We start from the raw sequence: 27397 nt of genomic DNA, 5'->3' as shown, positions 1-27397 counted from the left end.
TTTATCATCAACATTTTATTAACAATGACAGAGGTCAAACTTCACTACAGAATGACAATAAACTGCTAAGTGATAAGATAATGTTTGTGAATGATTAATGCTGTATTACCGTTATCTTATTGTAGCATGAAATACTATGTTTTCTTCCCATTCAAGTCAAATCCGTTGTACCAAATAACAAGAGTAAACAATGTACTCGAGCATTTCACACATTTCACATTAACATCCAACTGCCTCATTCATGGATCATATTTCAAGAATTGCTAATTGTTTGCATAGATTTATATCATGAGATCAATCTATTCAGCCATCACACAAAAATTTAATACAGTAAAATACTGTTTTACGATGGATTTACTATTAACAAGTGATTATGTTCAATCAGTCCATGTCAATTTAGACATGAATTCTCACAATTTCTGAAATCAGACACATTTTAAGAAAATAACTCACTGACGGATCCTTAAAATGTCATTTTACAGCATTCATATGTTATACATGAAACTATTGCCATAAATTTTCATGAAATACAAAATTATAAAAACCTTCACCTGAAACCTTAATAAATGAGTACTCTGTATAAAAACTACAATTAAACACACTGAAAGTACAGTAAAATTATCTCGATAGACTCTATGTAACTGTCAAAAAATATACTCTTTTTTTATTCTGACTGGGAGAGCCAACAGATTTGCCGAGTCACTGGAGTACCATTCAACACCAAACACGACCTTGCAAATGCTGGATAGTTTCATGCCTAATGAGCAGTTGATGCACAATATTTACATATTTCTCAGTGATCTGGAGAGGTCAGAAACACTTTGTAATACTGGAAAGACTGCTGGCTCGGTTGGTCAAGGTGCTCACAGTGTCCAGAGTTTGAATCAAACCTTTATTGCTCGACATCTACCCTTCTGTCGCTGCTCTTTTTGTTTTACTTCACACTGTCAGTCAGAAGCTGAATTTATGTCACTCACAGAGACCTAAACGTGACTGAAGTGTTCAGTCTGTATGGCTTATTTGGCAAATGATATTGCTGTTGCTCTACTTTAGACAGATACACAACCATTGGCCTTGAGCACAAAGTGAGATTATCAGTGAGATTAGCTGACAACCAACCAGTCAGGTCAGTGAAGAAACTGAGTCATCATCCGTACAGGACCTTGACAGCGACAAAAGTAATGAGTTTACAATAAGGCGGCAAGTGTCTCCATTTCAGATCTCATTTTAAAATATTGCTAGTAACAGGCGGAGGAGAGTTTAAGTTGTTGAATGCATAAGGATGGCTGTATACATATTTAACTGCACAATGTACCTTGAATTCCTAAGGGGAATTCTGACAGTGTCAATGCTTTTACATCTTATTCTGTCACCACAGTTCAGAACGACACAAGGCAACTTTGTGATGAGTGCAAAAAAAAAACACTAAATAGTAATATTTATCCACAATAAACATACTATTAATGAGTATGAATGAATAAAAAAACATTTTGATAAGACACAACATATCAGTTGTTAGTTAGTTTTTCTCCCCTTCTTCCCACTTTGGCAACAGAACATGATACATTTCTACGATTTTGACCTTTTTTTTTATATGTATTCATAATAGTTTGTTCATTGTCAGACAAAAACAAACAAAAAATACTAAAAGTGCGTATCATAATTCACGTTTTATCTCACTTCATATTAAACATTCCACTGAGGGTTTTGCAGTTAACAACTGTGCCTTACTCACATGAACATGTGCTCACTGGCATTTGAGAAATGCAAAGTTAACCGAATGCTCACGAGCAGCTTTGTGATTCGAGGTGGCCGGTGTTAGGGTTGGATAAGCCAGGTAATCCAAGAAGAACTAGACCAAGTTGAAATTACCCTATGATACAGGCCACTGAGTTCAATTGAAACTAACAAAATAAACAGAAAAAAATATTCATACTGGCCACCCTTTGTCTTTAGCGGATCAGAAATTAAAACAAATAAAAATATAAAGTGCCAGTTTGAATTTGAGCATCGATACTTATTCATCGGGCCATGAAGAGAGTTTAAGGTCCACTTAAGTCATTTATCAAGCAGCAAATTCCAACTATTCCCAGTTTCCTGATTCCTAACTGTGAGAGATTCTGTAGGTCACTGTTTCGCATTATTGTAAATTCAATATCTTTGGGTTTTTGGAAAAAGACAGATATCATTTTGGAAACTATGATGTGACATCTGTCACTATTTTCAGTTATTTTATAAACTAAACAATAAATGGATTAATCAAAAACAAAAAGACAGTACATTAATAATGAAAATTAGCTACTACCCTACTGCCTAGTTTACAGAGTGGCAGTGAGTGAAAGTGACATGATGACAGCCTTTGTACCTAGATTCTCTTTATCAAATCGTTTCTGATGAGTTTCAAACTCTACAGTGCTTAATGGAGCAGAAAATCTAATTAATTTTTAAGGGTAGCGTTCTCAACCATGGGGATTTCAAATTATATTTGAGGGTTCACCAAGTTATTATCAAGAAAGCAGAAACAGATGACATTTCTGAATTTTTAAATTGAAGTTCCTTTCACTCCTGCATTTTTGTGAATTACAGGATAATCTTAAAAATTTCAGGCACTTCATGAATAATTCAGACGTGTGTGGTTGGACTGAGGAAGACTGGCAGGCATGTCCAACCAGTTACAAGAGGATCATCAGCACATATATTTAAGGTGACAGTCACACAAAGATTAGGAAGCATTTCTTTAGAAGAACTTGGTTCAGGCCCACTGGACTGATGGTTAGCTTTACACATCAGTGTCCAGGATATCTGAATCTGCTCCAGTTGGTCTGTTCTCACAAAGACACCATCTTGTCAAGAGATGAATGCATGTCGAGCAGTTCAAGAGCTTTCTTCTCTGATTTGGTCAAAGGCAGGTCTTCAGCTGGAGTGCACAAGACTGAGATTCTCTACCAAAGAAGAATTTTTGTTTTAATAATAAAAAAACATGAATAAAAAGTTTTTTGGGGGGGATTCATAATTATGTACAAATAGGTTACCTGCCGCAGTGTGCCCGGAGTGACGACCAGGTTGTACACCATCCAGATGGGAACCATGAGTGTTGAGGAGAGTGTGAACCACCAGCCAAGAGCATAACCCCACCATGGATACATAATTGAGTTGTTGAATTTCAGGGGCGTGTATTTGACCAAGGAGAAAATAAATGTTCCCTGAAAAGAATTATGGAAAAAAGAATTATGGCGTTGAAATCTTGTAGAAAATGTGACAAATGTGTGTCAAAGTTACTTGCAGTATGATTTAAATAGTTTGAGTTGAATGCTTTGATCTGTTACACGTTGTTATGTTATGTGGTCTTTGTCCTGGGACATGTAGTTTTAGCCTCAATCTTTTAGTACGAGTTCATGTTTGTGGCCATCAGGTGCATATCAAAGATATATCAATATTCTCCATTTAAAATGTAAACACTTCTTCAACCAACTCATAGAACTAATGTAATGCTTTGATTCATGGTTGACATCAGAAAATAACAGCTAGCAAAATTATGCAGTAACAATTGCCATTACAGCCAGCAGATCTACCTTCTTGTGCCTGTTTAATGACTTTGCAAGCTGCACACGTGTTGTATGAGAACAGAAAACTTGACCTGCCAAGTGACATTAACTAAGTGGGTGGGCTTAGCGAACTTTTAGTGAAACTCACCACGCAGATTACTGGAGTGACATATTTCAAACAGTACTTAATGAGGGGTAAAGGCTTGTATCCAATCATGTCCTCTATGTTTCCATAAAACCGGTCTGCACCTGTAAGTTGATGGGAACATATAGATTAACATTTTTTTTAATCAGTGCAAAGAAGCAATACATGGTAAGTTTCCTTTGTTTATAAACTCACCATATACCCATCCAATACAGAGAGACTGTAGTGCAGCAAAGAGAAGTAAAGTCATCCCACTACAGGCGTAGTAGTCAAACACCTGGAAGATGTACAGTCCACCCTGTGTGGGAGACAGCAGAGTACTTCATCATTGTCTTATAGTCTTCAGTTAAAAGGAAATGAGAACAATGTGACAGTTTAAGTTGATCTTACCTGTGTAACCATCACTAGACCAATGAAAAAACAGACAACACTGATAGCAAGCAGCAAAAGTTTACGTCGATGGCCAGTGTGGAAGAAGGTCGGGTTCATGTCAGAAATTGCTGTCACAAGAGCTTCCAGACCCACAAACTGAAACATAGACCTCACAGTTACATTCTCAGTAACACTAAATGCGGTGCAAACATTACAAGTGTGGGAATTTACTAATTACTCAGAGAGTACACACTTTGCAAACTTACACTCTAATTATTTTTTAATGATGATAAAGATTAGTAAGATAAAGATAAGATCCAGGAGCCCATACATTCAGACTCATCCATACACAGTAAAAAAGATAAATAATAAAAAGATAAATAACAGGTTAAAAGCTACTATCAATAGTAATAAAATGCACATTTTATCCGTTTTACAGTTTTATCGCGGTCGGTACAAATGACCTCCTGAACTTCTCAGTCCTGCAGCGCACAGATAGAAGACGCGCACTGCGGCTGCTTTGCTGAGCGACCACAGTTTCATGCAGGGGCTGCCTGCTGTTGCTGAGGATGGACTTCATCATGCTTGTGTGAAAAAAACAAGTCAAAGAACTATGAGAGAATGCCTGAGCCAGATTTTTGTCATATTAGCAAGCAGGTCTGGCCCCTTATCTTGATCCACACCAACATGCAGTATGAGTTGTCATTCCTTGGCAAGTTGCTGAACTTTCCACTGAAACCAGTGGAATCTGTCAAGCAGTTACTAAAACATCTGGATACACACAGGCTGATAACACACTGAAAATGTCTCTCTGGACAGAGGCAAATGAATCTGTTTTTCTTGAAAACTGTGATGAACCCACAGACCTTAAATCAATGGCTAAGGTTGAAGAACCTTAAAACTAAAACTTTAATAAGATGGAAAACAGGCACAGGAAAATATTTCATTATTTTTGTTTCATGCTTATTAAGAATATGTTACCTAATTTAAAAATAGTTTTAATGGAAAAACAAAACTACTTTTCTACTTCATCATGAATTTAAAAAAGTAATGTGACTACCTGACTGTCCAGTCCCAGTAGGATGATCATAATGAAAAAGAATATCGCCCAGAGCTGAGGAACAGGCATCATGGCAACTGCTCGAGGATAAGCAATAAATGCCAAGCCAGGACCTGCATATGCCAGAATAAGAAAACACAGTAGATATCTGGTGATTTGTTTGGCTTGCTGAATCAAAATAACTCACTTTTTTGCATTCAATATATTTGCAGTATCTACTTTTCAAAAGGGATTGTTCATTTATACAAATACTCATCTTTAATTCACGTACTGAACTATTTATTGACATTTCCCTTCATAAACTCACCTGCTTCTGCCACTTTTGATATGTCTGTGTTCTGCTCGTATGCCATGAATCCAAGTGCAGAGAAAATGGCAAAGCCAGCAACAAAACTGGTTCCACTGTTCAGAAGGCACAAATACAGACAATCCCTAAAAGCAAACAAACAAAATTGTACATCATATCACATCATTTTGTATTAAATTAATTCAAGTTTAACAGTTGTGCATATTTGTGACAGAAACTTGTTTTGTATCCATATTACAAGCACAATGAAAGTCATAAAACTAAGAAAATTGGCTTTGACGTGACTAATAATTCCTGTTTTAGAAGAGAGTATGCGTAATAAAAAAAAGGCTTTCCTTTATATAAACTACAACTTATCAACATATTATTTGCCTAAAATAGGCAGTGGACAAGCTCTGATGCTTGAAAACATCTAAAAAACAAAAACAAAAGTAGATGTTTTGTCAAACTTACTTGTAGCAGTTATTGTCATACTTATTATAGCTCCCAAGTGCAGTTAGACACCCAATGCAAATAGCGTAAGAAAAAAATATTTGTGTTCCAGCATCCATCCACACCTGCAAGACAGATAATGGTTATTGCTTTCCACCACCCACAATCAGTTACATATGAAAGGTGTTTACAGTGTTTTGAAACAGCAAGTCTTGAAAGAACATTTATTAAAGTTTTACATTGCTGTGACAGTAGAAAGAAATCATCTACAAATGCAGTTACATTAAAGATCAAAACTCAGTTGAAAATCGTATAAGTAACCAGACTTTTGGAACTCCTGAACGGTAATGTTCGGTTTGGTCCATGTTTGGTCCATTACTTCATTTAGCTTCATTTTCCTTGGGTAAAATGTAATTATATGATGAAAGTCAAGATCAAGCTGCTTGTGGCTTCATCAATACAAAAGTTCAATGAGGCTTTGATTTTTAAACAGTGTTCGTTCCTCGTGTCATTTAAACAAAGAAGTAATGAAATCTGTACATGCCTGGGGATCAGCGAGGCGGGATGGGTCTGGGTAGAGGTAAAACTTGATCCCATCTAAGGCCCCAGGCAACGTGACTCCACGTACAAGCAACACTGCCAACATCACATATGGAAATGTCGCAGTAAAATAGACCACCTGTGAAGAAGCATGGGTTAATTTGTGACAAGCTGTGGAAACTGGACTATGTCCATAACATGTAATATATTAAATATATGGCTTAATTTTACTTGGAAGGCACATATGAAACGTGAATTGCAAACTTTCATTCATACTGTTCTGTTATCTGCGAAAGTACAGAACCCCAAGGCTCACTATCCTGAAGCCTAAAGGGGAAGGAGTTTTAGTTACGAAGAAAACAAAATGTATCTGTTAATTTTGTCTTGAGTTTAGTCAGGGGTGAAAGTAAGCCGGTACGGTCTGGTGGTGGTAGGCAGTACTGGGAAAAGATCCGGTGGTGGTACGCCGCTCTTCCACCGCTATCTATGGGTACCCCGCCTGGCTGCCTGCTATCGACCGTTCACTCAGCAGGACGTGAGTGCGCATGTGTGTCTACTTTCAGTAACACAGCGACTGCTATGGCCAATAGCAGCCAATAGCAAGTAGGTGTGCTTGATTTATTGCACTGGGACATTTCCCACAACTCGTCAATAGCAGGCGTGAACTAACCGTGACGTCACTCGTTGGTTTCAACGCCGAGAAAATGAAGCCCGGATTTTCCTACTTCCTGGTCGCCATTTTGGATTTTTTGGAGCCAGTGACGTAAAAAGCGTCATCAAACAGGCTGGACCGGAGAGCAACTAGGGGCAGGACCAGTCTTCAGCTCTCAGTGTGGCTCGCCCATAGACTATCCCACCCACATTTTACCGCAGAGGCTTCTGTTGCTGCTGAAAGCCTCGCCCTAAAGGATCTGTCAATCATTCCAGACAAGACTGTCTATCAAGTATTTTTTCCGGTGATGAATTGGGGTCTGGAGCAAAAGCTTTTTGGAGCCAACCCTAGCGGACGCCGTGATATTGCAAGTTTTTGACACTTCCGGGTGGGCTTCATTTTTGGAGGTAGATGCTACGTCCATCTTTATATACAGTCAATGGTCAATAGACGTCAACAAGCGCCGCTTGTGCCGGGACGGGACGAGCAGTAAATTACACCTGAAATTCTGCACGTTCTTGTGATTGACTGAAAAACATTAAACTGGATTTACAGTGGTTATCATCGACAGATGCATATTTTAAATAAAAACAGAGAGAAGCACTACAAAACAGTCAAATTTTTTTTGGTCAAAGTAATAATGCGAGGAAAATAACCTCTTTGATTAAAGGAAAAGACAGAGCCACTGAAGATGGGTTACCACAGAAAATCAGAAACTACTACGACTATAACCCCTTTAGGCCTCTGTGGAAAATCTTTCAGGTGATGTGTTTTGATGCTTAGTTCCATTCTGAGTGTTTGCTTGTGATCATACGTCTGTTCTTAGAGCCTTGTATTCTGGATGTTTATCAGTGTTTCAATTAAAGCAAAAAGTTTACCATATTTTTAAGTGTTATTAATTCCTACCTATTCCATTGGCCTACAGTAAAATATTAATATGTTTTTATTTGTTTGTGTTTTAACTTTGCTATTTTAAAAAGCATGAAAAACCCTCGTCTTGCTTAGAGCGAGACGAGGGTGTTTAGCTATCTTTGCGAGGACCACTCTTGACTCACTCAGAAATGCTGTTGTCAAGACATTTCCTTTTTATGAGGACCTTAATCGTAATCACAACTTTGAAAGGGCATTTGAAGTGGAATACTTGATTTTAGGGTTTAAGGTTAGTATTACTTTAAGGTTAGTTAAGGTTCAGTCAGGGTTAGATAAGCTCAGCCTTGCCCTTACTATGAACAGTTACTGTCACTGAGTGCAGAGACGAGAAGAGAAAGAAACACAGAGTAGCAACAATTATTGCTCAAAAACAAGATTAAAATGTTATTAAAGTTGTACAGTATCCTCTGAATTGTTTATTTTTATCTTTATTTATGTTAGCACATTCCTGAGGTTGCAAAACCAAGGTTAAAACGAGAAGAAAATGGAAGGAAACTTCAAATTTCAATGAAGCATAAACTTTGTACGAGTTCACCCAGTTCTTAATGTGTTACTTAAGTGTAGTGATGAGGGTAACTTATAATTTGGTACAATTACAAGGTAGAACAAAATGTTTTTCACCAAAAATAATATTATTCTACTCATGTTTAAAAAGTTACTTGGTATTTTGAGTACAACTTCAGAAAATGATTAAGCCTTTTTCCTACCTTTCCGGTAGACTTTACTCCCCTCCAGACACAAAAGTAACAGATGATCCAGGACAGCAGAAGACACAGCGCCAACTCCCATTGTATGCTGCCTAACTCATGGATACTTGCTGTGATATTCAAAACTCTTCTCCTGTTAATCATAGTTGTATCAGTTAAAATTTCCAATTTTTGTCTGGTTGAGAGGTTCTCCACATCAAGCTTTGGTTTTCAATTGATCTTTTTTACTCACTCCCAAAACTCTCTCACTGGTGATGTTGCATTTTCAGGTACAGTCATGTTGAAAAGATCAGGCCTTCGATCAAACTCCACACAAGCATCTAAGAAAAACAGGATATTTAGAGCAGGTCAGTTGAGGAAATGCACATACATCATCGACTCTTGACACACTATTGAATGAACTGCTTTTCCTTTTGATGCTGGCATATACACTCAGCTTATAAAAATTTGTGCTGCCATTTGAATTATTTTTAAATGGGCTATTCAATTAATGACAGTAAATGCATTAAAATACCATTCTACATGGATTTAGTAACTGTTAATAATAATTTTGGATGATTGTAGAACATTGTTCAAGATATTAAAGTAGACCTCAAAACCGCTTGAAAACTTGGATGTTTGTAGTTCAATACACAGTACGACATATGACTGAGTTTAATGCTAGACAGCTGTTTCCACAGTCACCTGCTAAAGAGAGGAATTATTTTAGTGATTTTCATTAATCAGAATTGAAACTTTTTAACTGTATCGTTGGGGAAAAAAACATATTATTGTGATTTATGTGTGTGGAGGGACTCTGTAAATATGTAATGAAAACGGCACACCACTGGTGAGCTTTGAAACTCAACACTGATTTAAAATAAATTCTGTTATGTAATTCATGATCATGGACCAAGAAAACATTTAAATCATGCAAAATAATAAACAGTCTAATTTAATACAATTTAGAACTGAATACCAACACCATGTGTCAATTGCCTCGCTTATCCTGTACAATAGGCTGTATAGTGTATCTGATGGAAAAAGTAATACAGGCCCAATAGTATAGTGATTTTCTATCAGACAGACTTAATAAAAAATTCTCTGCTACAGTATCAAAATACATTATTTTGTTTTTTTTAATGTATTTTTATAATAATAATTAATATAAAGATTGACAATTATATAAAGACCTGCTGCTAAGTGAAGGATACTGAATGTTGAGTCACTTTAGACATAAATTGTTTAAAGCAAAAAGTGTTTAGACTCAAAACATCCTCTTTAAATGCAGGGATTTGTGGCAATAGTGATTGCTAGTTGAGAACCTGACACACTAGTGAGTTGTAGAATATACAAGTAGCATGTGACACAAGGAAATTAGCCAGTAATAGATAACTTTCTCAAAATGCAATCAGTCATGACAGCATTCATAATAATCAAGCATTTTGATGGTGTTAATACTTCTTTTACTGGATCATACCTGTGTTCCAGCTGTTTCTGCAGCTCGCCCAGGGAAGTTCAGAGGTGAAAGAAGAGAAGAGATACAGGAATGCCCAAGCCAATATGATAATATAATAGATGCTGGAGTATAAAACAACCACTTGACTGCCATAACCCATTCCTGAAATAAACAACAAACAAAACACAAAGTCTTCAAATTCCAAGCTTAAGACGTGAAGTATGAAATATCACATACATATACATTAATGCAATGAACTGTGTGTACTTTGATACTTTGTTGGTGACATTATTTTGTATTGAAATATCACAAATCACAAAATATAGTTTAATTACATAAACCAGCTCATTTAGAAGAGAGTAAATCATTAAGTTTTCAGTTTTATAAAGGGAACTATTCCAGAAAATGCTTCAGCTGCGCAAAGCCCAAGGTCCCAAAGTAAACAATATTCAAATGTAGTACAATAATATTTTTTTTTAAAATGCCACCAACATTTGATAATAATTATCCTGCCAGACAAATTAGGGACGCAGCCCAACAACTAACTGCTGTTAAAAAATAAAAGCACTGTAGTCGAGACTTCACGCTAAACATCAATCCTTGTAACTCATTCATTTGTCTCTATTTGGTAGTAGATGACAAGACAGTGACAGAGGAAACAAGAAAAAACAAGAAATGAAGATTAAATTAAGGCATGCAACAAAGGTCCTCTGGTTGGGAGTTAAACCAGTGAAAGCACTTGATGTCAAAGAAACAATCTCTGACATTTTGACATGACTGCTTTTCTAACAACTTTTTTTTCTCAGCCACAGAATATCAGCAGCAGACTTGTTACAAACAAAAACAAAAACAATTTAATGGGGAATACAAGCGTGAGACACAAGTTCAGCTGAGATTCAGTTTAGCAGGGATTTAATCTGTGCTAACATCAGTGCTTGTCAAGACTTATATATATTTTTTTCTTTTAGGAATTTCTCTGTTTATCTCCTTTGTACAGGTAAATATTTTCAACACATGTCCTGGCAAGATTTGAAGCAAAGGGACGAAAACTCAAAGCTCCACATAGTTTTGCAAGAATTTGGCATCTGAGAGTTTATGAGGTACATCGGCTGGTAAATGATTTATGACATCACATTACAATGCAACATACATATAGGCATGTAAATATGTATTTATTTGTTCATTTATTTGATCAGGGACCATGCAATTATCATAGAACACATAGAACTGATGCATCACATATAGAGTGTGTAGCATTGGGCTAATTTTCAACTCCCGTCCCTGGTTGGGCTTTAAAGAAAAAGTAGTCAAAGGATCATCAACACAAATAAAAACAGCACAGACAACATTAAAAACCTATAACCCCCATCCACCCACACACACACAAACACACACAATGACACAATCCACAGCTAGTCAGACCCTAGAGATGTCATAGGTGGGTACATTCTTGTTTTTCTTTCAGCCGATACTTAACTTTTGCTGTAAAAGTTTTCAAATCTGCTGTCCTTTGAATTTCATTTGGTAATGTGTTCCAGATGTGACAGCCTGTGATTGAAAATCTTGTCTGTAAAGTCACAGCTATAGAAAAATACATCAGTTTTGAATGTTTATCATCAAAAATGGGTACAATTAAAACTATAAAACTTTCCAACAAGTTTGAAACTCATATTTTGATGTTTTTTTAGGCCTAAACCCCCAACTCTGCCATACATATTGGGTAGACATATTCACATATTCTCTGTCATCAACTTATAAGTGTGTTTTCTAATGTATGACTGATGACTCAGAAGCTAGAACTGTTTAACTGCATGATGAACTGTTAAGTAAAAGCTTTTGAACACAAGAAAATACTTAACTTGAATGTAACAACATCATATCAATCAGTTTCAGATTAGTGGGAAGTTCCAATCCTAAGCTGGTGATGGGGCTCGTTGAGTTTTAGATCACTGATTGTCCTATTGAGGACAGTGTCATGTTCCATTTTAAAATGATTTTGTTTGCCACCATTTATGATTGAATTCACTCATATATTCTCATTTCACACGGATAGTAAATCTTGATATTTACCTTCAAATAGGGGGCAAATTTTCTGCCAGCAGGTAATACTTCCTTGTTTAGTGTACTGGCCAAGAGACGTCTCCAGCAGAAACAAGGGAATGCCGCAGGTGATTAGGAAGAGTAAATAAGGGATGAAGAACACCCCTGAGGAAAGTCAGAAGTTAAATGACATAAGCTGGGTTAAACACTTTAATTAATCTAAAAGCATCACTCTGAATTAGTTCAAGTTTGTAAAAGTTTGTAAACATTGCATTTGCTCTCTATATAATATTAAAATGATGCACTAAGAAAACAAAAACAAGTATTGTTGGTTCTTTTTCCAACATCAATTCAGCAGATTGTTTAAAATTTCATTACACTGTTGTATTCACGGGCTGCACAGTGGTGTAAGTGGTTAGCACTTCGCCTTGCAGCAAGAAGATCCCTGGTTTGAATCCCGGGGTGGACCTGGGATCTTTCTGCATGTTCTCCCTGTGCATGTGTGGGTTTTCTCCGGGTACTCCGGCTTCCTACCACAGTCCTAAAATATTCTGAGGTTAATTGATCACTCTAAATTGCCCGTAGGTGTGAATGTGAGTGTGATTGTGTGTCTGTATATGTAGCCCTGCGACAGACTGGTGACCTGTCCAGGGTGTCCCCTGCCTTCGCCTGAGTCAGCTGGGATTGGCTCCAGCACCCCCTGCGACCCGAGTGAGGATAAAGCGGTGTATAGAGGATGGATGTTGTATTCACCTAGTTTATGTGTGGTTTGCAATGCATTTCTTTATGCCATCAATGCACGAGCATTTCTTAGTTTGTGCTCTGCTGCATTTTTTCCCTTAAATGTTGCCTTTTAAATTCTAAGTGTGTAGCTATTATTACAAAAGATACATTTATTTTTTTTATTCATGTGCCTGTGTTTTGTCTGTGTGCTAGTGGTGTAAATTACAATCTGCTGAACTCTCTTGGCCGCTGCACAACAAGGCCAGGTTTTAAAATTTAATACCAAACTATATAATGCTCACATTAGTGCATTGTGAATATGCAGAAGCACATCGCAAAAAAGCATGACAATTTTTGAAGTCTTTTCTTGTAATTAATTTTTACCCTGGGTGTAGTTCCTCCTAAACCAAGGAATACATAACTAAGCATGTAAGTAGCCATTTAAGTAAAGGCGATATTTACATAGTTGTTCTGAATTGCTGATAATACACAGACAGATGTTATTGTGATATTAAAAAGTTTTAATCTAAATTGAATATGTTTTTCTTATTGCCAACAAGTGCTGCCACCGAGTTGTTCTGCACTTGTGATTAAAATAATGTTTACTGTCTTTAACCATGATGAACTCACCTCCTCCATTTTTGTAGCAAAGGTAAGGAAACCGCCACACATTTCCTAAGCCGATGATTTGTCCTGCAACAGCCAAGAGGAATTCCAGTTTGCTGGACCACTGTCCTCTGGGGTGGGTGCTTGGCGCAGGGTGATCTTCGCTTGTGTTCAGCCTGAACTTCACATCTGTACCGTAGGGCTTATCCATTACGCTGTAAAGAGGAGATAGCAAAATTCTTGTAGTAAGTTAAATAACATTTCTGATCAGATAAGATAATTTGGGAGGCACTGACTGTGGTATTCATAGACCATCTGGCTATCAACAGCTAAGTGTTATTCATGCATTAATTGTAATTATGAATGGATTTTATTCTCTAAATTGTAACTATAAGGTCAGTTTTCTTGTTGCTCATCAGTGCCATGTAAATAGCATGCCAACATAATAATAAATCACAGCATAAATAATGAGATGATTATTTATTGTATATTAATATCTATTATTCATACAATGCCAGCAGTCTGGTTGCATTAGGTCAACCAAGGGTCACTGCAGCTTGGCATGAGGGTGAGTCTTTTTATCAATGTTGCTTTTGTGTTCCTGCCTTGGATTTGATGTGGGAATGAAGAAATATGTGTGCTACTACATTATGGTTAAAAAGCTCCAAATCCTGAGATGCTGAAAACAATTGTCCAAAAATGATTTTAGTAATCATCGAGTTAGTTGACTGACATGACAAGTATGAAAGTCAGGCTTATTCAAATCAGAGAATGGCATTTAGGAACTAGAGTACAAAGCACTAGATAGTCATCAAAGTTGTGTTTTTGAGACTAGTACCAATATTGATATTTATTATATAAAATAATGTATATATAATAATACATTTGCAGATAGTAATTTAAAAAACAAACAAAAATGCAGAACATGTACACCTAAGGATATGGATTCCATAATCATGTGATTAAACTGTACAATGGTTACACTGTCTCCAAATGTGCAAATCAAGCCTGGATTTCTGCAAGTTGTTTATGTCAGCTACCATGCTCATTGAGATGATATACCTGCAGGAAACTAATAGTACCCTGGGGGAGTGTTCTTGTGAAGTTCTGGAGAACACATAATTAAAGTCTAACATCAAAGGAATTTTTGGAACTGTCTCAATGGATCTACTTTTGTAAATGATATTCCTGTCAGAGATCAGGTGGAACTGGACATGTTCAATATGTTCCTTTTGAATATACAGTAGTCTACATATCAAGTGCATACTGTTTAATAATAATAATGGATTAGATTTATATAGCGCTTTTCTATTCCGGCATACTCAAAGCACATACAATGGATCCATTATTCATTCACTCACACATTCTCACTCTGGTGGTGGTAAGCTACATTTGTAGCCACAGCTGCCCTGGGGCAGACTGACAGAAGCGTGGCTGCCAATCCGCGCCTACGGCCCCTCCGACCACCACCAACATACACCAGTGTGAGTGGCCGAACTGGAGGAAAGGCGGGTAAAGTGTCTTGCCAAGGACACAACAGCACATGACTAGGGACCGCCGACTTTTGGATCATTGGATGACCTGCTCTACCACCTGAGCCACAACCGTCCCTAGCATCACATGACCTCTAGAATCAGAAGGAATTACTTATAATAGTTAGTCTGATGTGTGTTTCTAAAAATTTGACATATTTTAGTGCAAATGTACCAAATTCAAGGCAACAATGTGACCTGAATATAATTTCTATCTTTGTTTTATTTAGTCTTTTTGACCTCCCAAGAAGGGGATGCTGCTGTCGGTTTTCCTTGACTCTGGAACCCAGACCTTTCATTATGACCTTTGTATGTTTGTTACTGCACTGTTTCAGTAACACACATAGTTAGTGTTTATTCCCTATGACATTCCACTGTTAGGATTTTGCCACATTAGCATATCAACATGTGTAAAATGGTGCACTACAAGTAAGAACAGCACATTTGCCAAAGTCAAAGGTCTTACAAAGCATGACTAGATACATACGGAGTGTTTTGGAAATTTAAAGACACTCAGGCTATTGTCAACAGTCAGTAATACTCAGTGTGTAGGCAGATTTTCACAACTGAAAATGTATTTTTCTTGTTTGCTTAGGGAGTCGACCCTGAATGGAAGTGCTGTTGGTCCACATGAGGAAGTGTCTTTGCTCCACAAATATGCACCCGTTTAAAACTAAAGCAGTCTCATTTAAAAGTCCTCCAACAATCATGCATGTTCTCCCTACAATTACTTGGCATTTTTCATGTGTACAAAGATGTTCAGTTATTCATATGTGTGTTTCATACTTGCCTGTGTTTGTGGTTGTACTACACAGTTTGCACACCTTTTGCAATTATTTTGACAGATGTTTTATGTATCATGATTTTAGTGGGAATGCTGATTTTTTATTGTCTTTTCTGCTGAAAAAATAAATCAAAATGCTAATGTGGTCTGCATCATAAAAGCAGGTGCCCTTATGACTGGATGATTTGATTGGTAGGCCGGGAAAGCTCGGTAGCACTAAATACTTCATCGAAAACAGCATATTGTGAAGCACTATAGCTTGTCTATTGCACTTGACTATACTGGGATTCAAATTAGATTGATATTAAATGCTGAGCCCTTTCTGGAAGTCTACTTTTTGCTGCTCAGCTCTTTCTGTTGGTCCAGAAGTTCAGAGATGGCAATGTCTTTCTAAAAGACATTTCACTGGGATTTCAATGTGACTATGCCTGTCAAGGTTGGTGTCTACATGTTCTTCCCCTCTGTTTGTGTTTGCTCGAGAAATTTCTGTGTTCACTTTTTTGTCTGACAAATGCTGTCACTGCAAGACAAAGTCTTTTGGGACCGAGCTGCTCAACATAGGAGGGATATATTCACTCACAGTCTCAGTTATTAACATTTGTACTGAAAGAAAGACCGTTAACAGATTCATACACACATCCGTGACCTTGGACCTGTTAAGTTCAACATCTCAAAAATACTCGAGCAGAAGGAGACACAACTGCAGCTGCAGACAACTTTCAATTCAAATATTTTTCACATTTCAGATGTTGTTGAATTGTCTTCTGATTAATCAGAGGTGACTGGCACAAACATGATTAACTGGTTGGGAAGTGCCTGACTCACATTCCAAGGCCCAGTGGCAGACTGGCAGCAAGCAATTAAAATTGTGTCTTTAGAACACATTTTCCCATGTTACACTTTGTATCGGTAAGTTTTTAATCAATGATTTGTAGTATTTGTCAAAAGAATAACAATTTGTAATGGGTCAACAATATCAAAGCCATTCTGGAAAATGAAAAAAGTTAAATGGTGTACATATTGAGCAAGCAACATATTGTAATGATGGTGCAATATCGGGGTTTAATAAACAGGTGACACAAAACCTAAATTAACATTATTTTGGAACCAAAAGAATAAATTCATCCTAAATATTTTCCTGCACAGCAACAACACTAGTATTAGAATGCCCCTGTCATTAACTTTATAGTGTCTGGGAAACCACAGGGTATGTGTGCAGCGAGGACAGCTCATTGAATCTCCTTCATCCAGCCTTTTCATTAGGTTCTGTGCTTTTTATCAATAGGCAAAGTCTTAGTGTGAAGGCTGGACTGCCCATCTTTACAGACACAGAAATGGTGTGCACTCTGTTTTGTAGTGTTGTCCAAATGCCCAGTGGTAGTTAATGCACCCTACTCGATATGCCAGAGTTCAGTGTAAGATCATGAGTCTGCAGGAATGCTAGATGCTCTGAGGCTGCACTTTTAGGCCAAATGTCAGCTAATGTGCTCACAGTGACATGTTAACATACTGATATTCAGCAGGTTTATGGCTTACCATCACCACCTTAGTTTAACGTGTTCTGGCTAGTTAGTCTTAAACAGAAATTGCAGTTGTGGCTGATGGGAAAGCCTCAAGTTTGTTAGATTTTTCAACATGACATTTTCAAATAAAATTCAGACCAACCTGTAGTCATACATTTTGTTTAAAATTTCAGATGAACCATACAGAAAACTGCAACACCCAACACGGACAGCTGTTCTACTAGCCTATGCCAGAAAATATTCTGCCTGGTAGAAGCTAGTAGAACAGTTTCCGATATCTCAAATTAGTTTAACAGGAATGTAATTTCTTGGAAGATTGGGTAATGAAGGAAAAAGGTGCCTCGCATGGCTGCACCTGTTTGTTGTCTGTGCTGGCATAAAAACTCATCACAAACCCTTTAGGGACTTCTTGGAAAGTTACAAGTTGAATGTGCACAAACAATATTTACAAGTGGGTGCCAAGAACAACTGCTGGCAGCAACACCTGGTGGTTTTCCAAAAATATCTCTGCTAATATAGTTTGCTTTACAGGTGACCAAACTTTGAGAAACTTGGCAGTGGAAAGAATTGTTATTGGTCCCTTCTGCAGGGTAAGTTCCTTTTTTTAACATCAGCTCACTACTGGCAGGGAGGAGTGGGCTCAATGGAAAATATTTTCCTCTTTCTGCTTTCATTGCTTTAGCACAACAAAATAGACGCATGAATGCTTTAATTATCCCACCATTTTACAACTCAATTAATACTTACTAACTACATTTTGTTGTTCTGCTGTAAATCCACATAAACTTCAGTTTTTTGAATTATATTTACTGCATTATAATTATTAAATTATGTGTCCAGTTTTGTCTAAGTAACTCTCTAAAAAGAGCTTATTACTATTATGCAGTTGCATAACAGTAATTGCTCAAATATTTGCACAAGAGGAATGTTTTTGTTCTAAAATGCTAGCTTTTAGCAGCCATGACCACAGAGCAGCCTGAGGTGTTACACTAAACAAGGGAAATAGCTGCTCTCACTGCAGCGTAGCCGGTAACCTTTGGCCTAGATAATACAGCAACAAGCGGCAAGCATTAGACCAGCAATAAAAGCCCATTTGTCTTTGAACTGCAAAGATACCACATGCTTTCTGATAAAGAATTTCAAACCACAGACAAGTCCACTCACAGTTGAGACAAAGAAATTTATACAAGAAGAAGCAGAAAAGTAAACGTCCTATGACATTGACGGAAAGGGAAGAGTACCTTAGAAAGACAGCCTCGCGTCAATGGTCTGTTGTTCTGTGTTATGCATTCATTCCAATCAGTTCATCTGGTGCCGTTTGGGGAAAATACAAGTCTAGATCGACCAGTCTCACCAGGACCAGTGCTATTCGCAGCTCTGACCATGAATGAGTCCATGAGTGGAGTTTTGAGAGAGCTGTGTTTGAGGTCTGACAATGAGAGAGAGCACAGAGAGGAGGGGCTGGAGTGTTTCTGAATGAGCAACATAAGGCGGAGACTGTTCCACCAGGCCACATGGTTTTCAAGTAAAGAGAGCAGAAGGGGATTTGCACATTAGCCAGCCTAACTGTATGACTCTATAGGTGCATCTACGCCAGACTCCAGTCTGAATGAATGCAACAGACTTATTCTCTGACTTTTCCTCAGCGCCGTCATGAGGTTAACAAGAATATTGCTGCATGTAAAGTGCACCAGTATGTTGAATTTGGAGATAATCCTTCTTGGTTTCTTAGACACACCAGCTGCAATGCCTCCCTAGGAAGTTTTCCCTAATTATTACTGTTTAACATTGAATCAGGGTCAAATTAATTTGACTTTTTTGACCAGAATATACAACAAAAAAGGATTTCAGAAAATGGTGTCAAATAATTCAAAATGTCAAAGTCACTGTAAGTCTAAGTATTCAACCCCTATAAAGTGGTTCACCTCATTCATGCAGTTGCAGCCAGTTGGTGTTAGAAGTTGCACAGTTAGTGGGCATCATGTGAGAGCAGTGAACGTATCTCAAGTGGTTGGAGTACAAAGACACTTGTATCTGTAAGGTCTAGTCACTGGTAAATCAGTACTCCTGCTTAGAACTACACCACCAGACAAAGGAAAACCATGAAAAAAGGTTATTGAAAAGTATAATTCAGGGGATAAGTCAAGAAATTTTCTAGTCTAAACTATCAGCTTTTTGAAAATTAAAAAAACACTTTCTTTATTTCTTGTCCTTAGTTCAGTGACTAGAACACTGAATGCTACACTTTCTTTGACCTCCTGGATGAGCGTTTTCCGATAGGTGCTGAACACTGTTTTTGTGTGATATTACATTGCCACAGGACAATTTTTTCACTGATGAGTTATCTGCCACATAGTCCCGATTCTATTTTAACCTTTTTGGTAGTCTATGGACACTGTAGCCAAACATGGATGTTCTACTTTCATCTTCCCTTTTGGATACAAACCTTGTCCTTTACAGGGTTCTCTGATTTAGAATGTATCATAACAACCACCATCTAATTCAATGCTTTGTCAGGTTTCCAAAACCAGAGAGTGAAGCGAAAATGAAAACTGCCAGCAAACAAAGCAAAGAGCCAAGTCCCGACTCTGAATAATCTTTACATGGATAGTTTATTCTGTGTTTTACTTGCTGTGTTGCCGTGAGCTTAAGGTCTACCCTGGGGTCTCCTCCCAGTTAGATGTGCCTGAAAAACCTCCATAGGAAAGCACTCATGCCATCCTAATAAAATGTGTAGGGATACTACTTAAGGTATTTTATTTGCACTCGTTAGATAAGGCACCACCGTGCTATGCAAGGAAATTAATTAATTTACGCAGAATTTCAAAGAAATTCCTGTCGAAATTCAGTTGATCAATCTCATATCAGAAAGGCTAGAATTCTCAGTTAAATTGACCCAAGTTCTCACTCACAGAAACACACAAGGCTGTAATTTGGTCTAAATGTAAGCATTTATTTACTATTCTATTGAATAATACAAGTGAACTCTATATACAGTGCCATGTGATGTGTGTGTGTGTGCATGCGTGACTACGCGGTGTGTGTGTGTGTATGTGGAATGTGTGTGCAGGTGCGTGTGTGTATGAGAGATCGTATGTGTGTGTGTGAGTTCAAATTAGCATATTAAGACAGGATTGTGGTGAAGGAAGTCAGATAGCTGACCTGACTAAATAAACGGTAATTTGGACTAAGAACAATTGATAAGAATAACCTAATTAAATGAATTAAGTAATCAAGTGGTTAGTCACATCAAACCCAGATCAGGCAGGTAAGCTCAGAGAAGCTCAGCTGGTCTTACTGCAGTGAACCGTCATATGCTGGGACGCAGAAGTAGCCGGTGGATGACATCTCACAGCGTGACGGGATGGCTTTGCTTCCCAGACGCTGTGTGTCATGGTGGCGACGGTAGCCGTCCTGCATAATCAGTTCTTGGGATTAAAACGAATAAATTCGGCGTTGAATCGTGAGCAAAAATGTCTAACTTAATGTTACAAAAATTAAGGATAAATAGTTAAACTTTGGAACAAAGAAACTTCAGAAGATAGAAAAAACGCGTCTTTAGATAAGATTAGGGAGATGCTCTGGCCTGAAGCATCCCCGAGGGAGACAGAATGAGACAGTGGGCGCTGTCTGGGTTCTTATCTGTGTGTCCAGCTTAAGGGAGGAACTTTGGGCGGAGAGGAGCTTTTTCGGCGCAAATCCTGCCTTGTAATATGACCCCTTCTTTGTTCTCAAGGATGAGGCAGAGACGAAGAATGATTAAATGGATTAAAATATTGTGATATTAATGAGTAAACACGATCTGTCTATCTCTCACCATAATCCAGTTAAGCAACGTACAGGTTAACACATATGTGAATACTATGTGAATTATTTAATTCAATACACTAAATGTTTATGTGCTTTGGATATTAAACTATATGTCACAGTGAAGATATGATAACATCTCATACATTTGGTAATGAAGAACACAAGTTTTCATCCTTTCAACCTGAATAGAAAATAAATTCAGAGGTTAATAATGGAATTTGTTCCAAAATCATTGTATCCTGTGGAAGAAGTGATTAAACATCATATTGTAACATCTGGACTTCTGTAAGGGATAGAATCGTCATTTTTGAATATGCTATAGATGAAGTACTTTCAGTAACTTTGGTACACCTTAAAATACAAAATAAATCTCAGAAATATGAATTTTGAAGATGTTCATGTCTCTTAAAGAAAGTGTGTCTCTATGTGCCAGCCTCCCATGTGCTCCAGCAGGTCATAAAGTTCTATGACCCTCTAATCTGTTCTTTGGTGGAAGTCAGAGATGGGAGAAGGAGCATTCCTAAGAGAGGGGGAAGGTTTGGTTTGGTTAGCATGAATAAGGTGATTGTCCAACAAAGCATTTAAGCATAAAGTGATAGTTATTGTCTTTCAGAAAGGCTCTTCCAAGTGTTTAATGTTCCTTTGCAGGGAGTTCCCTTTCTCTGCAGAAGGTCTCTATGTCTTTTCCTGTGAATGAAAACACGCAGAAATACATATGTCCCAGTTTTCCTCTGGAAACTGGGGGTGGTTCAGTGCTGGAGAGGAGAGAGTTCTTATCTGAGTTTGTCATCTCTGGAATTCCAAAGGTCTAGGCTGAGTTCCTACAAATGTAAGAAACATAATCAATGGCTGGTTACAGGAAGGAGCAAATTTGAGCTCTTGCTAAATGTCCAAGTTCTTTACCCTATACACAGAAAACTCATTTTGGCTGCCTGCGTCTTTCATGATTTCATTGTTTCAGTCACTACCTAGAGCTCATGACGAGCTTCTCTTTCCAGCTCAGTTCCTGCTTTGCCGCCGTGGTCATATGCAGTGGCCACAGTAATGCTGATGCTGCACAAATCCATCTTTCCACCTCACGTCAATTGTGAAATAGATCCCAAAATACTTAAATTCCTTCACTTAGGACAGATGGAGCTGACTCTCATCCCTTTCACTTCAAACTCAGCTGCAAACTACCCCAGTGTGCACTGAAAGTCATTGTTTGATGAAGCCAACAGAACTATGTGATGAACAAGAAGGAGAGACTCAACTTGGAGGCTCTCTAACCGGAAACCCTCCTCATTTGGTTGCATCTTGAGGTCGTCTTCAAGTTATCACAAACAGGACTGGATGACAGGCATGACGGTGGGCGGGGGAGGGAAGCGACTGGGAGGAAAAGGTCCGTCTACGCGGAACTAAACTGCGCTGGCCATCGTGCTATGGTACAGGCTCCAGAAAACGTGAGAACGCATCGTTAACATAGATGGTTAATGTGTAATTGGAACACCGGCATACTTGATGATGTCAACACCTTGGCTCATCCACTCTCATTATTTTTCCAGGGATATCAAACATGTGACAAGTTGTTTTGATCATGAAGTAAAATACTAGATTGTTCAGTTCCAGCTGTGACTGAACGTTTTGTGCCTTTGTAGACACTCTGTGATCTGTCAGTTGTAATGTGTAAATGATAAACTGAGGATGAACACTGTTGAAATTGAGCTTGTTTTGGTTCAGAAATTTCAATGTGTTTATAATGTTTAGTAAAAAGATAATTCATTAAATGTGAACATCTTCAGAATGTATTTTTTGAACTAAAAAAAAGAGGAAAAAGTTGGAGTTGTGGTGATTTATTGATCACTACTTTAATGTTCTCATTCCCCACATTTTAGTTTATCCCATTTTTTCCTAGCCTGTTTTGCAAAAGTGATTGTACCTTTAATATTTTAAACAAAGGGGAAATTTATTGAAATAATATTTGTATATTTTCTATTTATGTTCTGCTGCACTGTGCTGAATAACACAGAAATGTCAGAGCTATGCCCTTGTTTTCCAAACTTAGGCTAGCCCAGTTACTAACTAGGGCTGCACAGTTGATTGGTGGTTAGAACTGTGGCCTCACAGTTTGAAGAGCCACGGCTGGGGACTGGGATCTTTCTGTGTGGAGTTTGTATGTTCTCCCTGTGCATGTGTGGGTTTTCTCCTTATAGTCTGGCTTCCTCTTACAGTCTAAAAACATGCTGATGTTAACTGGTGATTCTAAAATGTCCTTAGGTGTGAATGTGAGTGTGTTTGTTTGTCTGTATGTGTAGCCCTGTGGTGGATTGGTGACCTGTCCTGCTTTTACCCTAAATCAGCTGGGATAGGCTCCAGCTCCAGCGACCCTAATCAGGATTAAGCGGTGTATAGATGATGGATGGATGGAAGTTACTAACTAGCTGTGTAATAATAGACTCAGACTCTTGGTCGGATATTTGAGGCTTTAGTGCCTTCTTCTGTTGGCAGGCTATGTCACTCACTGCTGTTGTCTGGAGTTTATCTCAGCGGTTTATTGCAGTGCAGAACAAGAACACTAGAACAAGCTGTTGTTGACAATCCTCTGATTCAGTGTCACTAAGCAATGCTAAATTTTACAAGCAGCACTTGGCAGGGAATTAGGAGGTGATAAAATTTGAAGCGAAAACAACCTTTGCTTTGTTAATCCTTTTCTGTTGCATCTACACACCCTTTGTACATACTGGCAAACCATTTAAATGTCATAGTGGCATATTTAACATGATTCTTTCAACAAATCAGTTGTAAAATATTTTGGGGGGAAATAGTGCAGAAAGTATATTCACATTGGTTTATCAGATGGAGACCTTAAGACAACAAGAACTAACATGAAGTTTGTGGAAAACAACAGACCTTTAACACATAATCAAAGAGTTTTATCACGTAATGGAAAAATGCTAGCATGGTGTTGAGAAAGTGCATGGAAGTGGCGGGAGAGCATATTATACAACCTTACACACACTAAACTATACTGTACAACTACAAGATTATGGAAGATATGATAAAAAGGTAAACACGTTTTTTGTGGCATGCAGGATATATGCAAACTTTTTTCAAACTTTACGTTTTTGTTTATTCACCTTTTGCTGGTAATATATTGCTCTAAGTATGTAGTACATTGTAGTAATTCTGTGAAAAGCTTTGGTGCAAAATGTTCATAACAATCATTTTAGCCATAGGAGGACATGGATGCTGAAATTAAGCCAGTACTAGTCACAAACCAATGCTCTTTATTACCCAAAAAATTAACTCAAAAATAAAAAGAAAAATGAATAAAAGGAATAGAGTCACCAGGGCATTGGATTGTTGTGATTTTTTTGTGTCTGATATTGTTTATATTGCTTGTCTGTCCTTGTTTTGTGGCATTTGAGGTAACATGTTGAACTCCTCTTTGTTGAGTGTGAAGTTGTGGTAGAGGGCTGAGGATGCTGGACCGCAGGGCGTCTGTACTGGGAAAGAGACTGACTCAGAGGGAGACAGAGAAAGGATCAGCTCAGGTCACCAGCTGTGCCTTTTTGTCCGTAAAACAATTTTGTGGCTAACAGAAATGGTTTACTTATTCTTGGATTTGAACACATGTTCCTCACATCAAGCAGGTTTATTCATTTACTCTCATTTTCATTTCCAGCATTGTTTGTAAAATTTGGCATTCTATTTTGCAGCGTCAGTCGCATTTCATTTGCTACTGACATGGAAATTGGTTTCTGGATTAAACTTTTGAGTCATATATAGTTTAATAAAGGAAAATATGCTCTGTTCTGAGCTGGGCCTTAAACGTAAACAATTAGAAAACATCAGCAGAGCCACATATTTAGTTCCACCGCTGTCAGCTGGTCAGTCATGATGCCACTTTATCTCACTGATCATTCTTTGGTTCTGAAAAACTCACAGGGGACAGACTCCCTGTAAAGGTGCTCATACTAAACTTCACCGTCATAGAGCAAATGCTTTCCTGCAAGGTGACACATTTATTCCTTTTCAGGGAGATTTCATTTTGGTAAATTTGCCATATCCTGAAGGTTACTTTACTGACTGTATAAAGCACACAGTCATAAGAGGGGCAACATACTGAAACTATTTTTGGATGACCGAGGCACAGTGACTCTTCACAAACATTCAAAATGTTGCACTGCCAGACGTGTTTATTGCAAGAAATGAGAGTAGCAACATGAAACTCCCCAAAGAATGCCAAAATGTCAATTTTGCAATACTGTTACACATACAGTATAAATGAGTAAGCTTTAGAGCAGAGACGTCTAACTCAATCACAGAGGAGGAGGCCAAAATTGAAAACTAGGTCAATATTCATTACAATTTGTTGTCCGTTTGCGCCCCCATTATATGTATCAAACTTTCATTTTAAGCCTTTAATAGCCAATCTCATGAGGTAATCTCAACTCAGGGTCCACTTCCTCCCTGTTTTAGGAGCTCTGTGTGAAAGGTCCTTTGCTCATCTGATGTCATATAGTACCAAAGTGCAGAGGTTTCTTTTATATGACACACTGCTGAGTTATCTCTCTAATAACCATGAGAAATGCATAAACCCTCTGGCATCACTCGGTAAATGTACTTTGAGATTACGTTATGTGTTGTTTAATAAATGCTCATGCTGAATTGCACAATCCACTATGACACCGGTGTAAATGTTCGTACAAACTTGACCTTGAAATTTGAAGAAATACAGTTGCTTCTATAATATGTCATAAAGTGTAACTAAATGAAATCAATCATGAACTGTTCCTAAGCTACACAAGGTTGTTCGGTTTAAAAAAACTTCGATAGGCAGTTCTTCACAAGTAGAAAGAGGAATCAGACCTTATATGTACTCACCATTTGTCGTCTTTTGAAGTTGCTTGATTTTCTTGTGGTTGTCTTTCTACATTTGTTTTATCTTCTTCCATTTTGAGACACTTGTTGCTTCAAGACTGATGGAGACTGTCTACTGTATCTCCGACAGAGGAGCACGCATTAAGTGCACTAGGTGTAGGTTGAACAAATCATTGTCCCAGTTGTTAATCTCTTATCTTTGGCAGCCTCTTTCAAAGCACTCTGCTGGGGCACGTGAGTCCAGAGAAACACAGCTGTCTCCTGAGTTGACAAGGCAAAGCTCACTTTCAAACTCAGCCAGACATATTTTACATATTTTCTAATGCTATTTCATAATTACAGCGTGATGTATTTATTGTACCTTTTTCTCAAGAACATTTTGATTGTACTGTAAAAGGGCAATTAATTTTTCTCTTCTGACCACAAGCTGAAACCAAAACAAAATGTGTCTTTCATAGCATCCAATGATCGTAGACTTCTTGTCAAACAGGTAATTTCTCATTGTGCTCAACACCACAAACAATAAAAAGTGAGCTCATCGAAGTGTTTTTTTTTTTTTACACACTGAAAGTTGAAGACATGTGCAGCTAAGAAACATGGTCAAGTGTTTAAAAAGACCCATTTATGTTTTACAGAGAAGTGACTTTCAGTAGTCACATGAATGATGAACGTCCTCGCTAAAAAGCATAGTGGGATGTTACTTGGCAACAAAAGCTCTTGTGTCTTTTAAGGAGGAGGTTGTGAGGGATGTCTGAGGTTTTGTTGTTGGACTGTGGTTCACATCCCATCACTACGTTTGCCTTTTAACCTTAAACATAACCTTGTTGGGTCATATGAGTTGCTTTGTGTGGTACTGATAAATATTTTTGCTTGGCAGGTGTGTCACTGTGTAGGAAACAGTGGCAATGAGTGTTGGAGGTCGGAAGGTCTATCAATACAGAAGAGAAAATATCAAAAGAGATCGCAACAGTGACTTGCCAGTAAGTTTATCAGCAAAATGACAAAAATATTTGTGCTACAATTTGTTAGATGATAGATTCTATTTGGCTTCACTAACTGATATCAATATGATAATACGTGATGTTATCTTTCTCATCAGTCATATCTGTGTGCAGGTCCAGGCGTTACATAAGCAAAACTGGGGGAAGAAGTTGTTCAAAGTTGTGGATTTTCTTTTAAAATTGTTTTTTATAAGATCTTAGGCTTATTATTTAAAGTATTACGAGTGTTACAACCTTCAAATCACTAGCAGGTGAAGTATAAAAAGTGACTCTTTTTTCAATGCAATGCTCTGCTGGGAGATCTTAGGCTCATGTGGATATTACTTTGACATGTCCCATCCACCTGAACACACATTCTCATGACAAAAGCACGCACATAAGACAGCA

The 27397-nt window shown here is 37.8% G+C and overlaps 1 protein-coding gene across 3 annotated transcripts; it reads right to left on the bottom strand.

Moving 5' to 3' along the window:
- Positions 1-26184, bottom strand: LOC110947919 (sodium- and chloride-dependent GABA transporter 2-like). Of its 3 annotated transcripts, none has more exons than XM_051948800.1 (15): positions 26013-26183; positions 13522-13712; positions 12199-12333; positions 10150-10290; positions 8923-9010; positions 8691-8823; positions 6406-6540; positions 5883-5986; positions 5430-5554; positions 5123-5235; positions 4081-4218; positions 3886-3988; positions 3694-3794; positions 3033-3203; positions 1-2942 (listed from the first exon to the last, which is right to left on the bottom strand). In XM_051948800.1, exons 1-15 carry the CDS (start codon positions 26081-26083, stop codon positions 2829-2831), a joined length of 1863 nt encoding a protein of 620 aa, XP_051804760.1. In that variant the 5' UTR covers positions 26084-26183; the 3' UTR covers positions 1-2828. The 3 variants fall into 3 exon arrangements, with proteins under 3 accessions (XP_051804760.1, XP_051804761.1, XP_051804762.1); XM_051948801.1 differs by lacking the exon at positions 26013-26183 and adding an exon at positions 18578-18786; XM_051948802.1 differs by lacking the exon at positions 12199-12333 and having other exon boundaries at positions 26013-26184.
- Between the last annotated feature and the right edge of the window lie 1213 nt (positions 26185-27397).

The sequence above is a fragment of the Acanthochromis polyacanthus genome, chromosome 5 (genome assembly GCF_021347895.1).
Source record: "Acanthochromis polyacanthus isolate Apoly-LR-REF ecotype Palm Island chromosome 5, KAUST_Apoly_ChrSc, whole genome shotgun sequence".
Classification (NCBI taxonomy): Eukaryota; Metazoa; Chordata; class Actinopteri; family Pomacentridae; genus Acanthochromis; species Acanthochromis polyacanthus.
Note: the sequence above shows the minus strand (reverse complement) of the source record. Positions and strands in the feature narration are given on the sequence as shown.

What these genes read in the sequence shown, in the direction of transcription:
- LOC110947919 (XM_051948800.1), bottom strand. Translation starts at nt 26,083, where the DNA reads ATGGAAGAAGATAAAACAAATGTAGAAAGACAACCACAAGAAAATCAA. An exon ending in GAGTAAAGTCTACCGGAAAG is followed by an intron (nt 6,541 to 8,690) that starts GTAGGAAAAAGG and finishes GCTTCTTCACAG; the next exon opens with GTGGTCTATTTTACTGCGAC. An exon ending in CTCCGGGCACACTGCGGCAG is followed by an intron (nt 2,943 to 3,032) that starts GTAACCTATTTG and finishes CTTCTTTGGTAG; the next exon opens with AGAATCTCAGTCTTGTGCAC.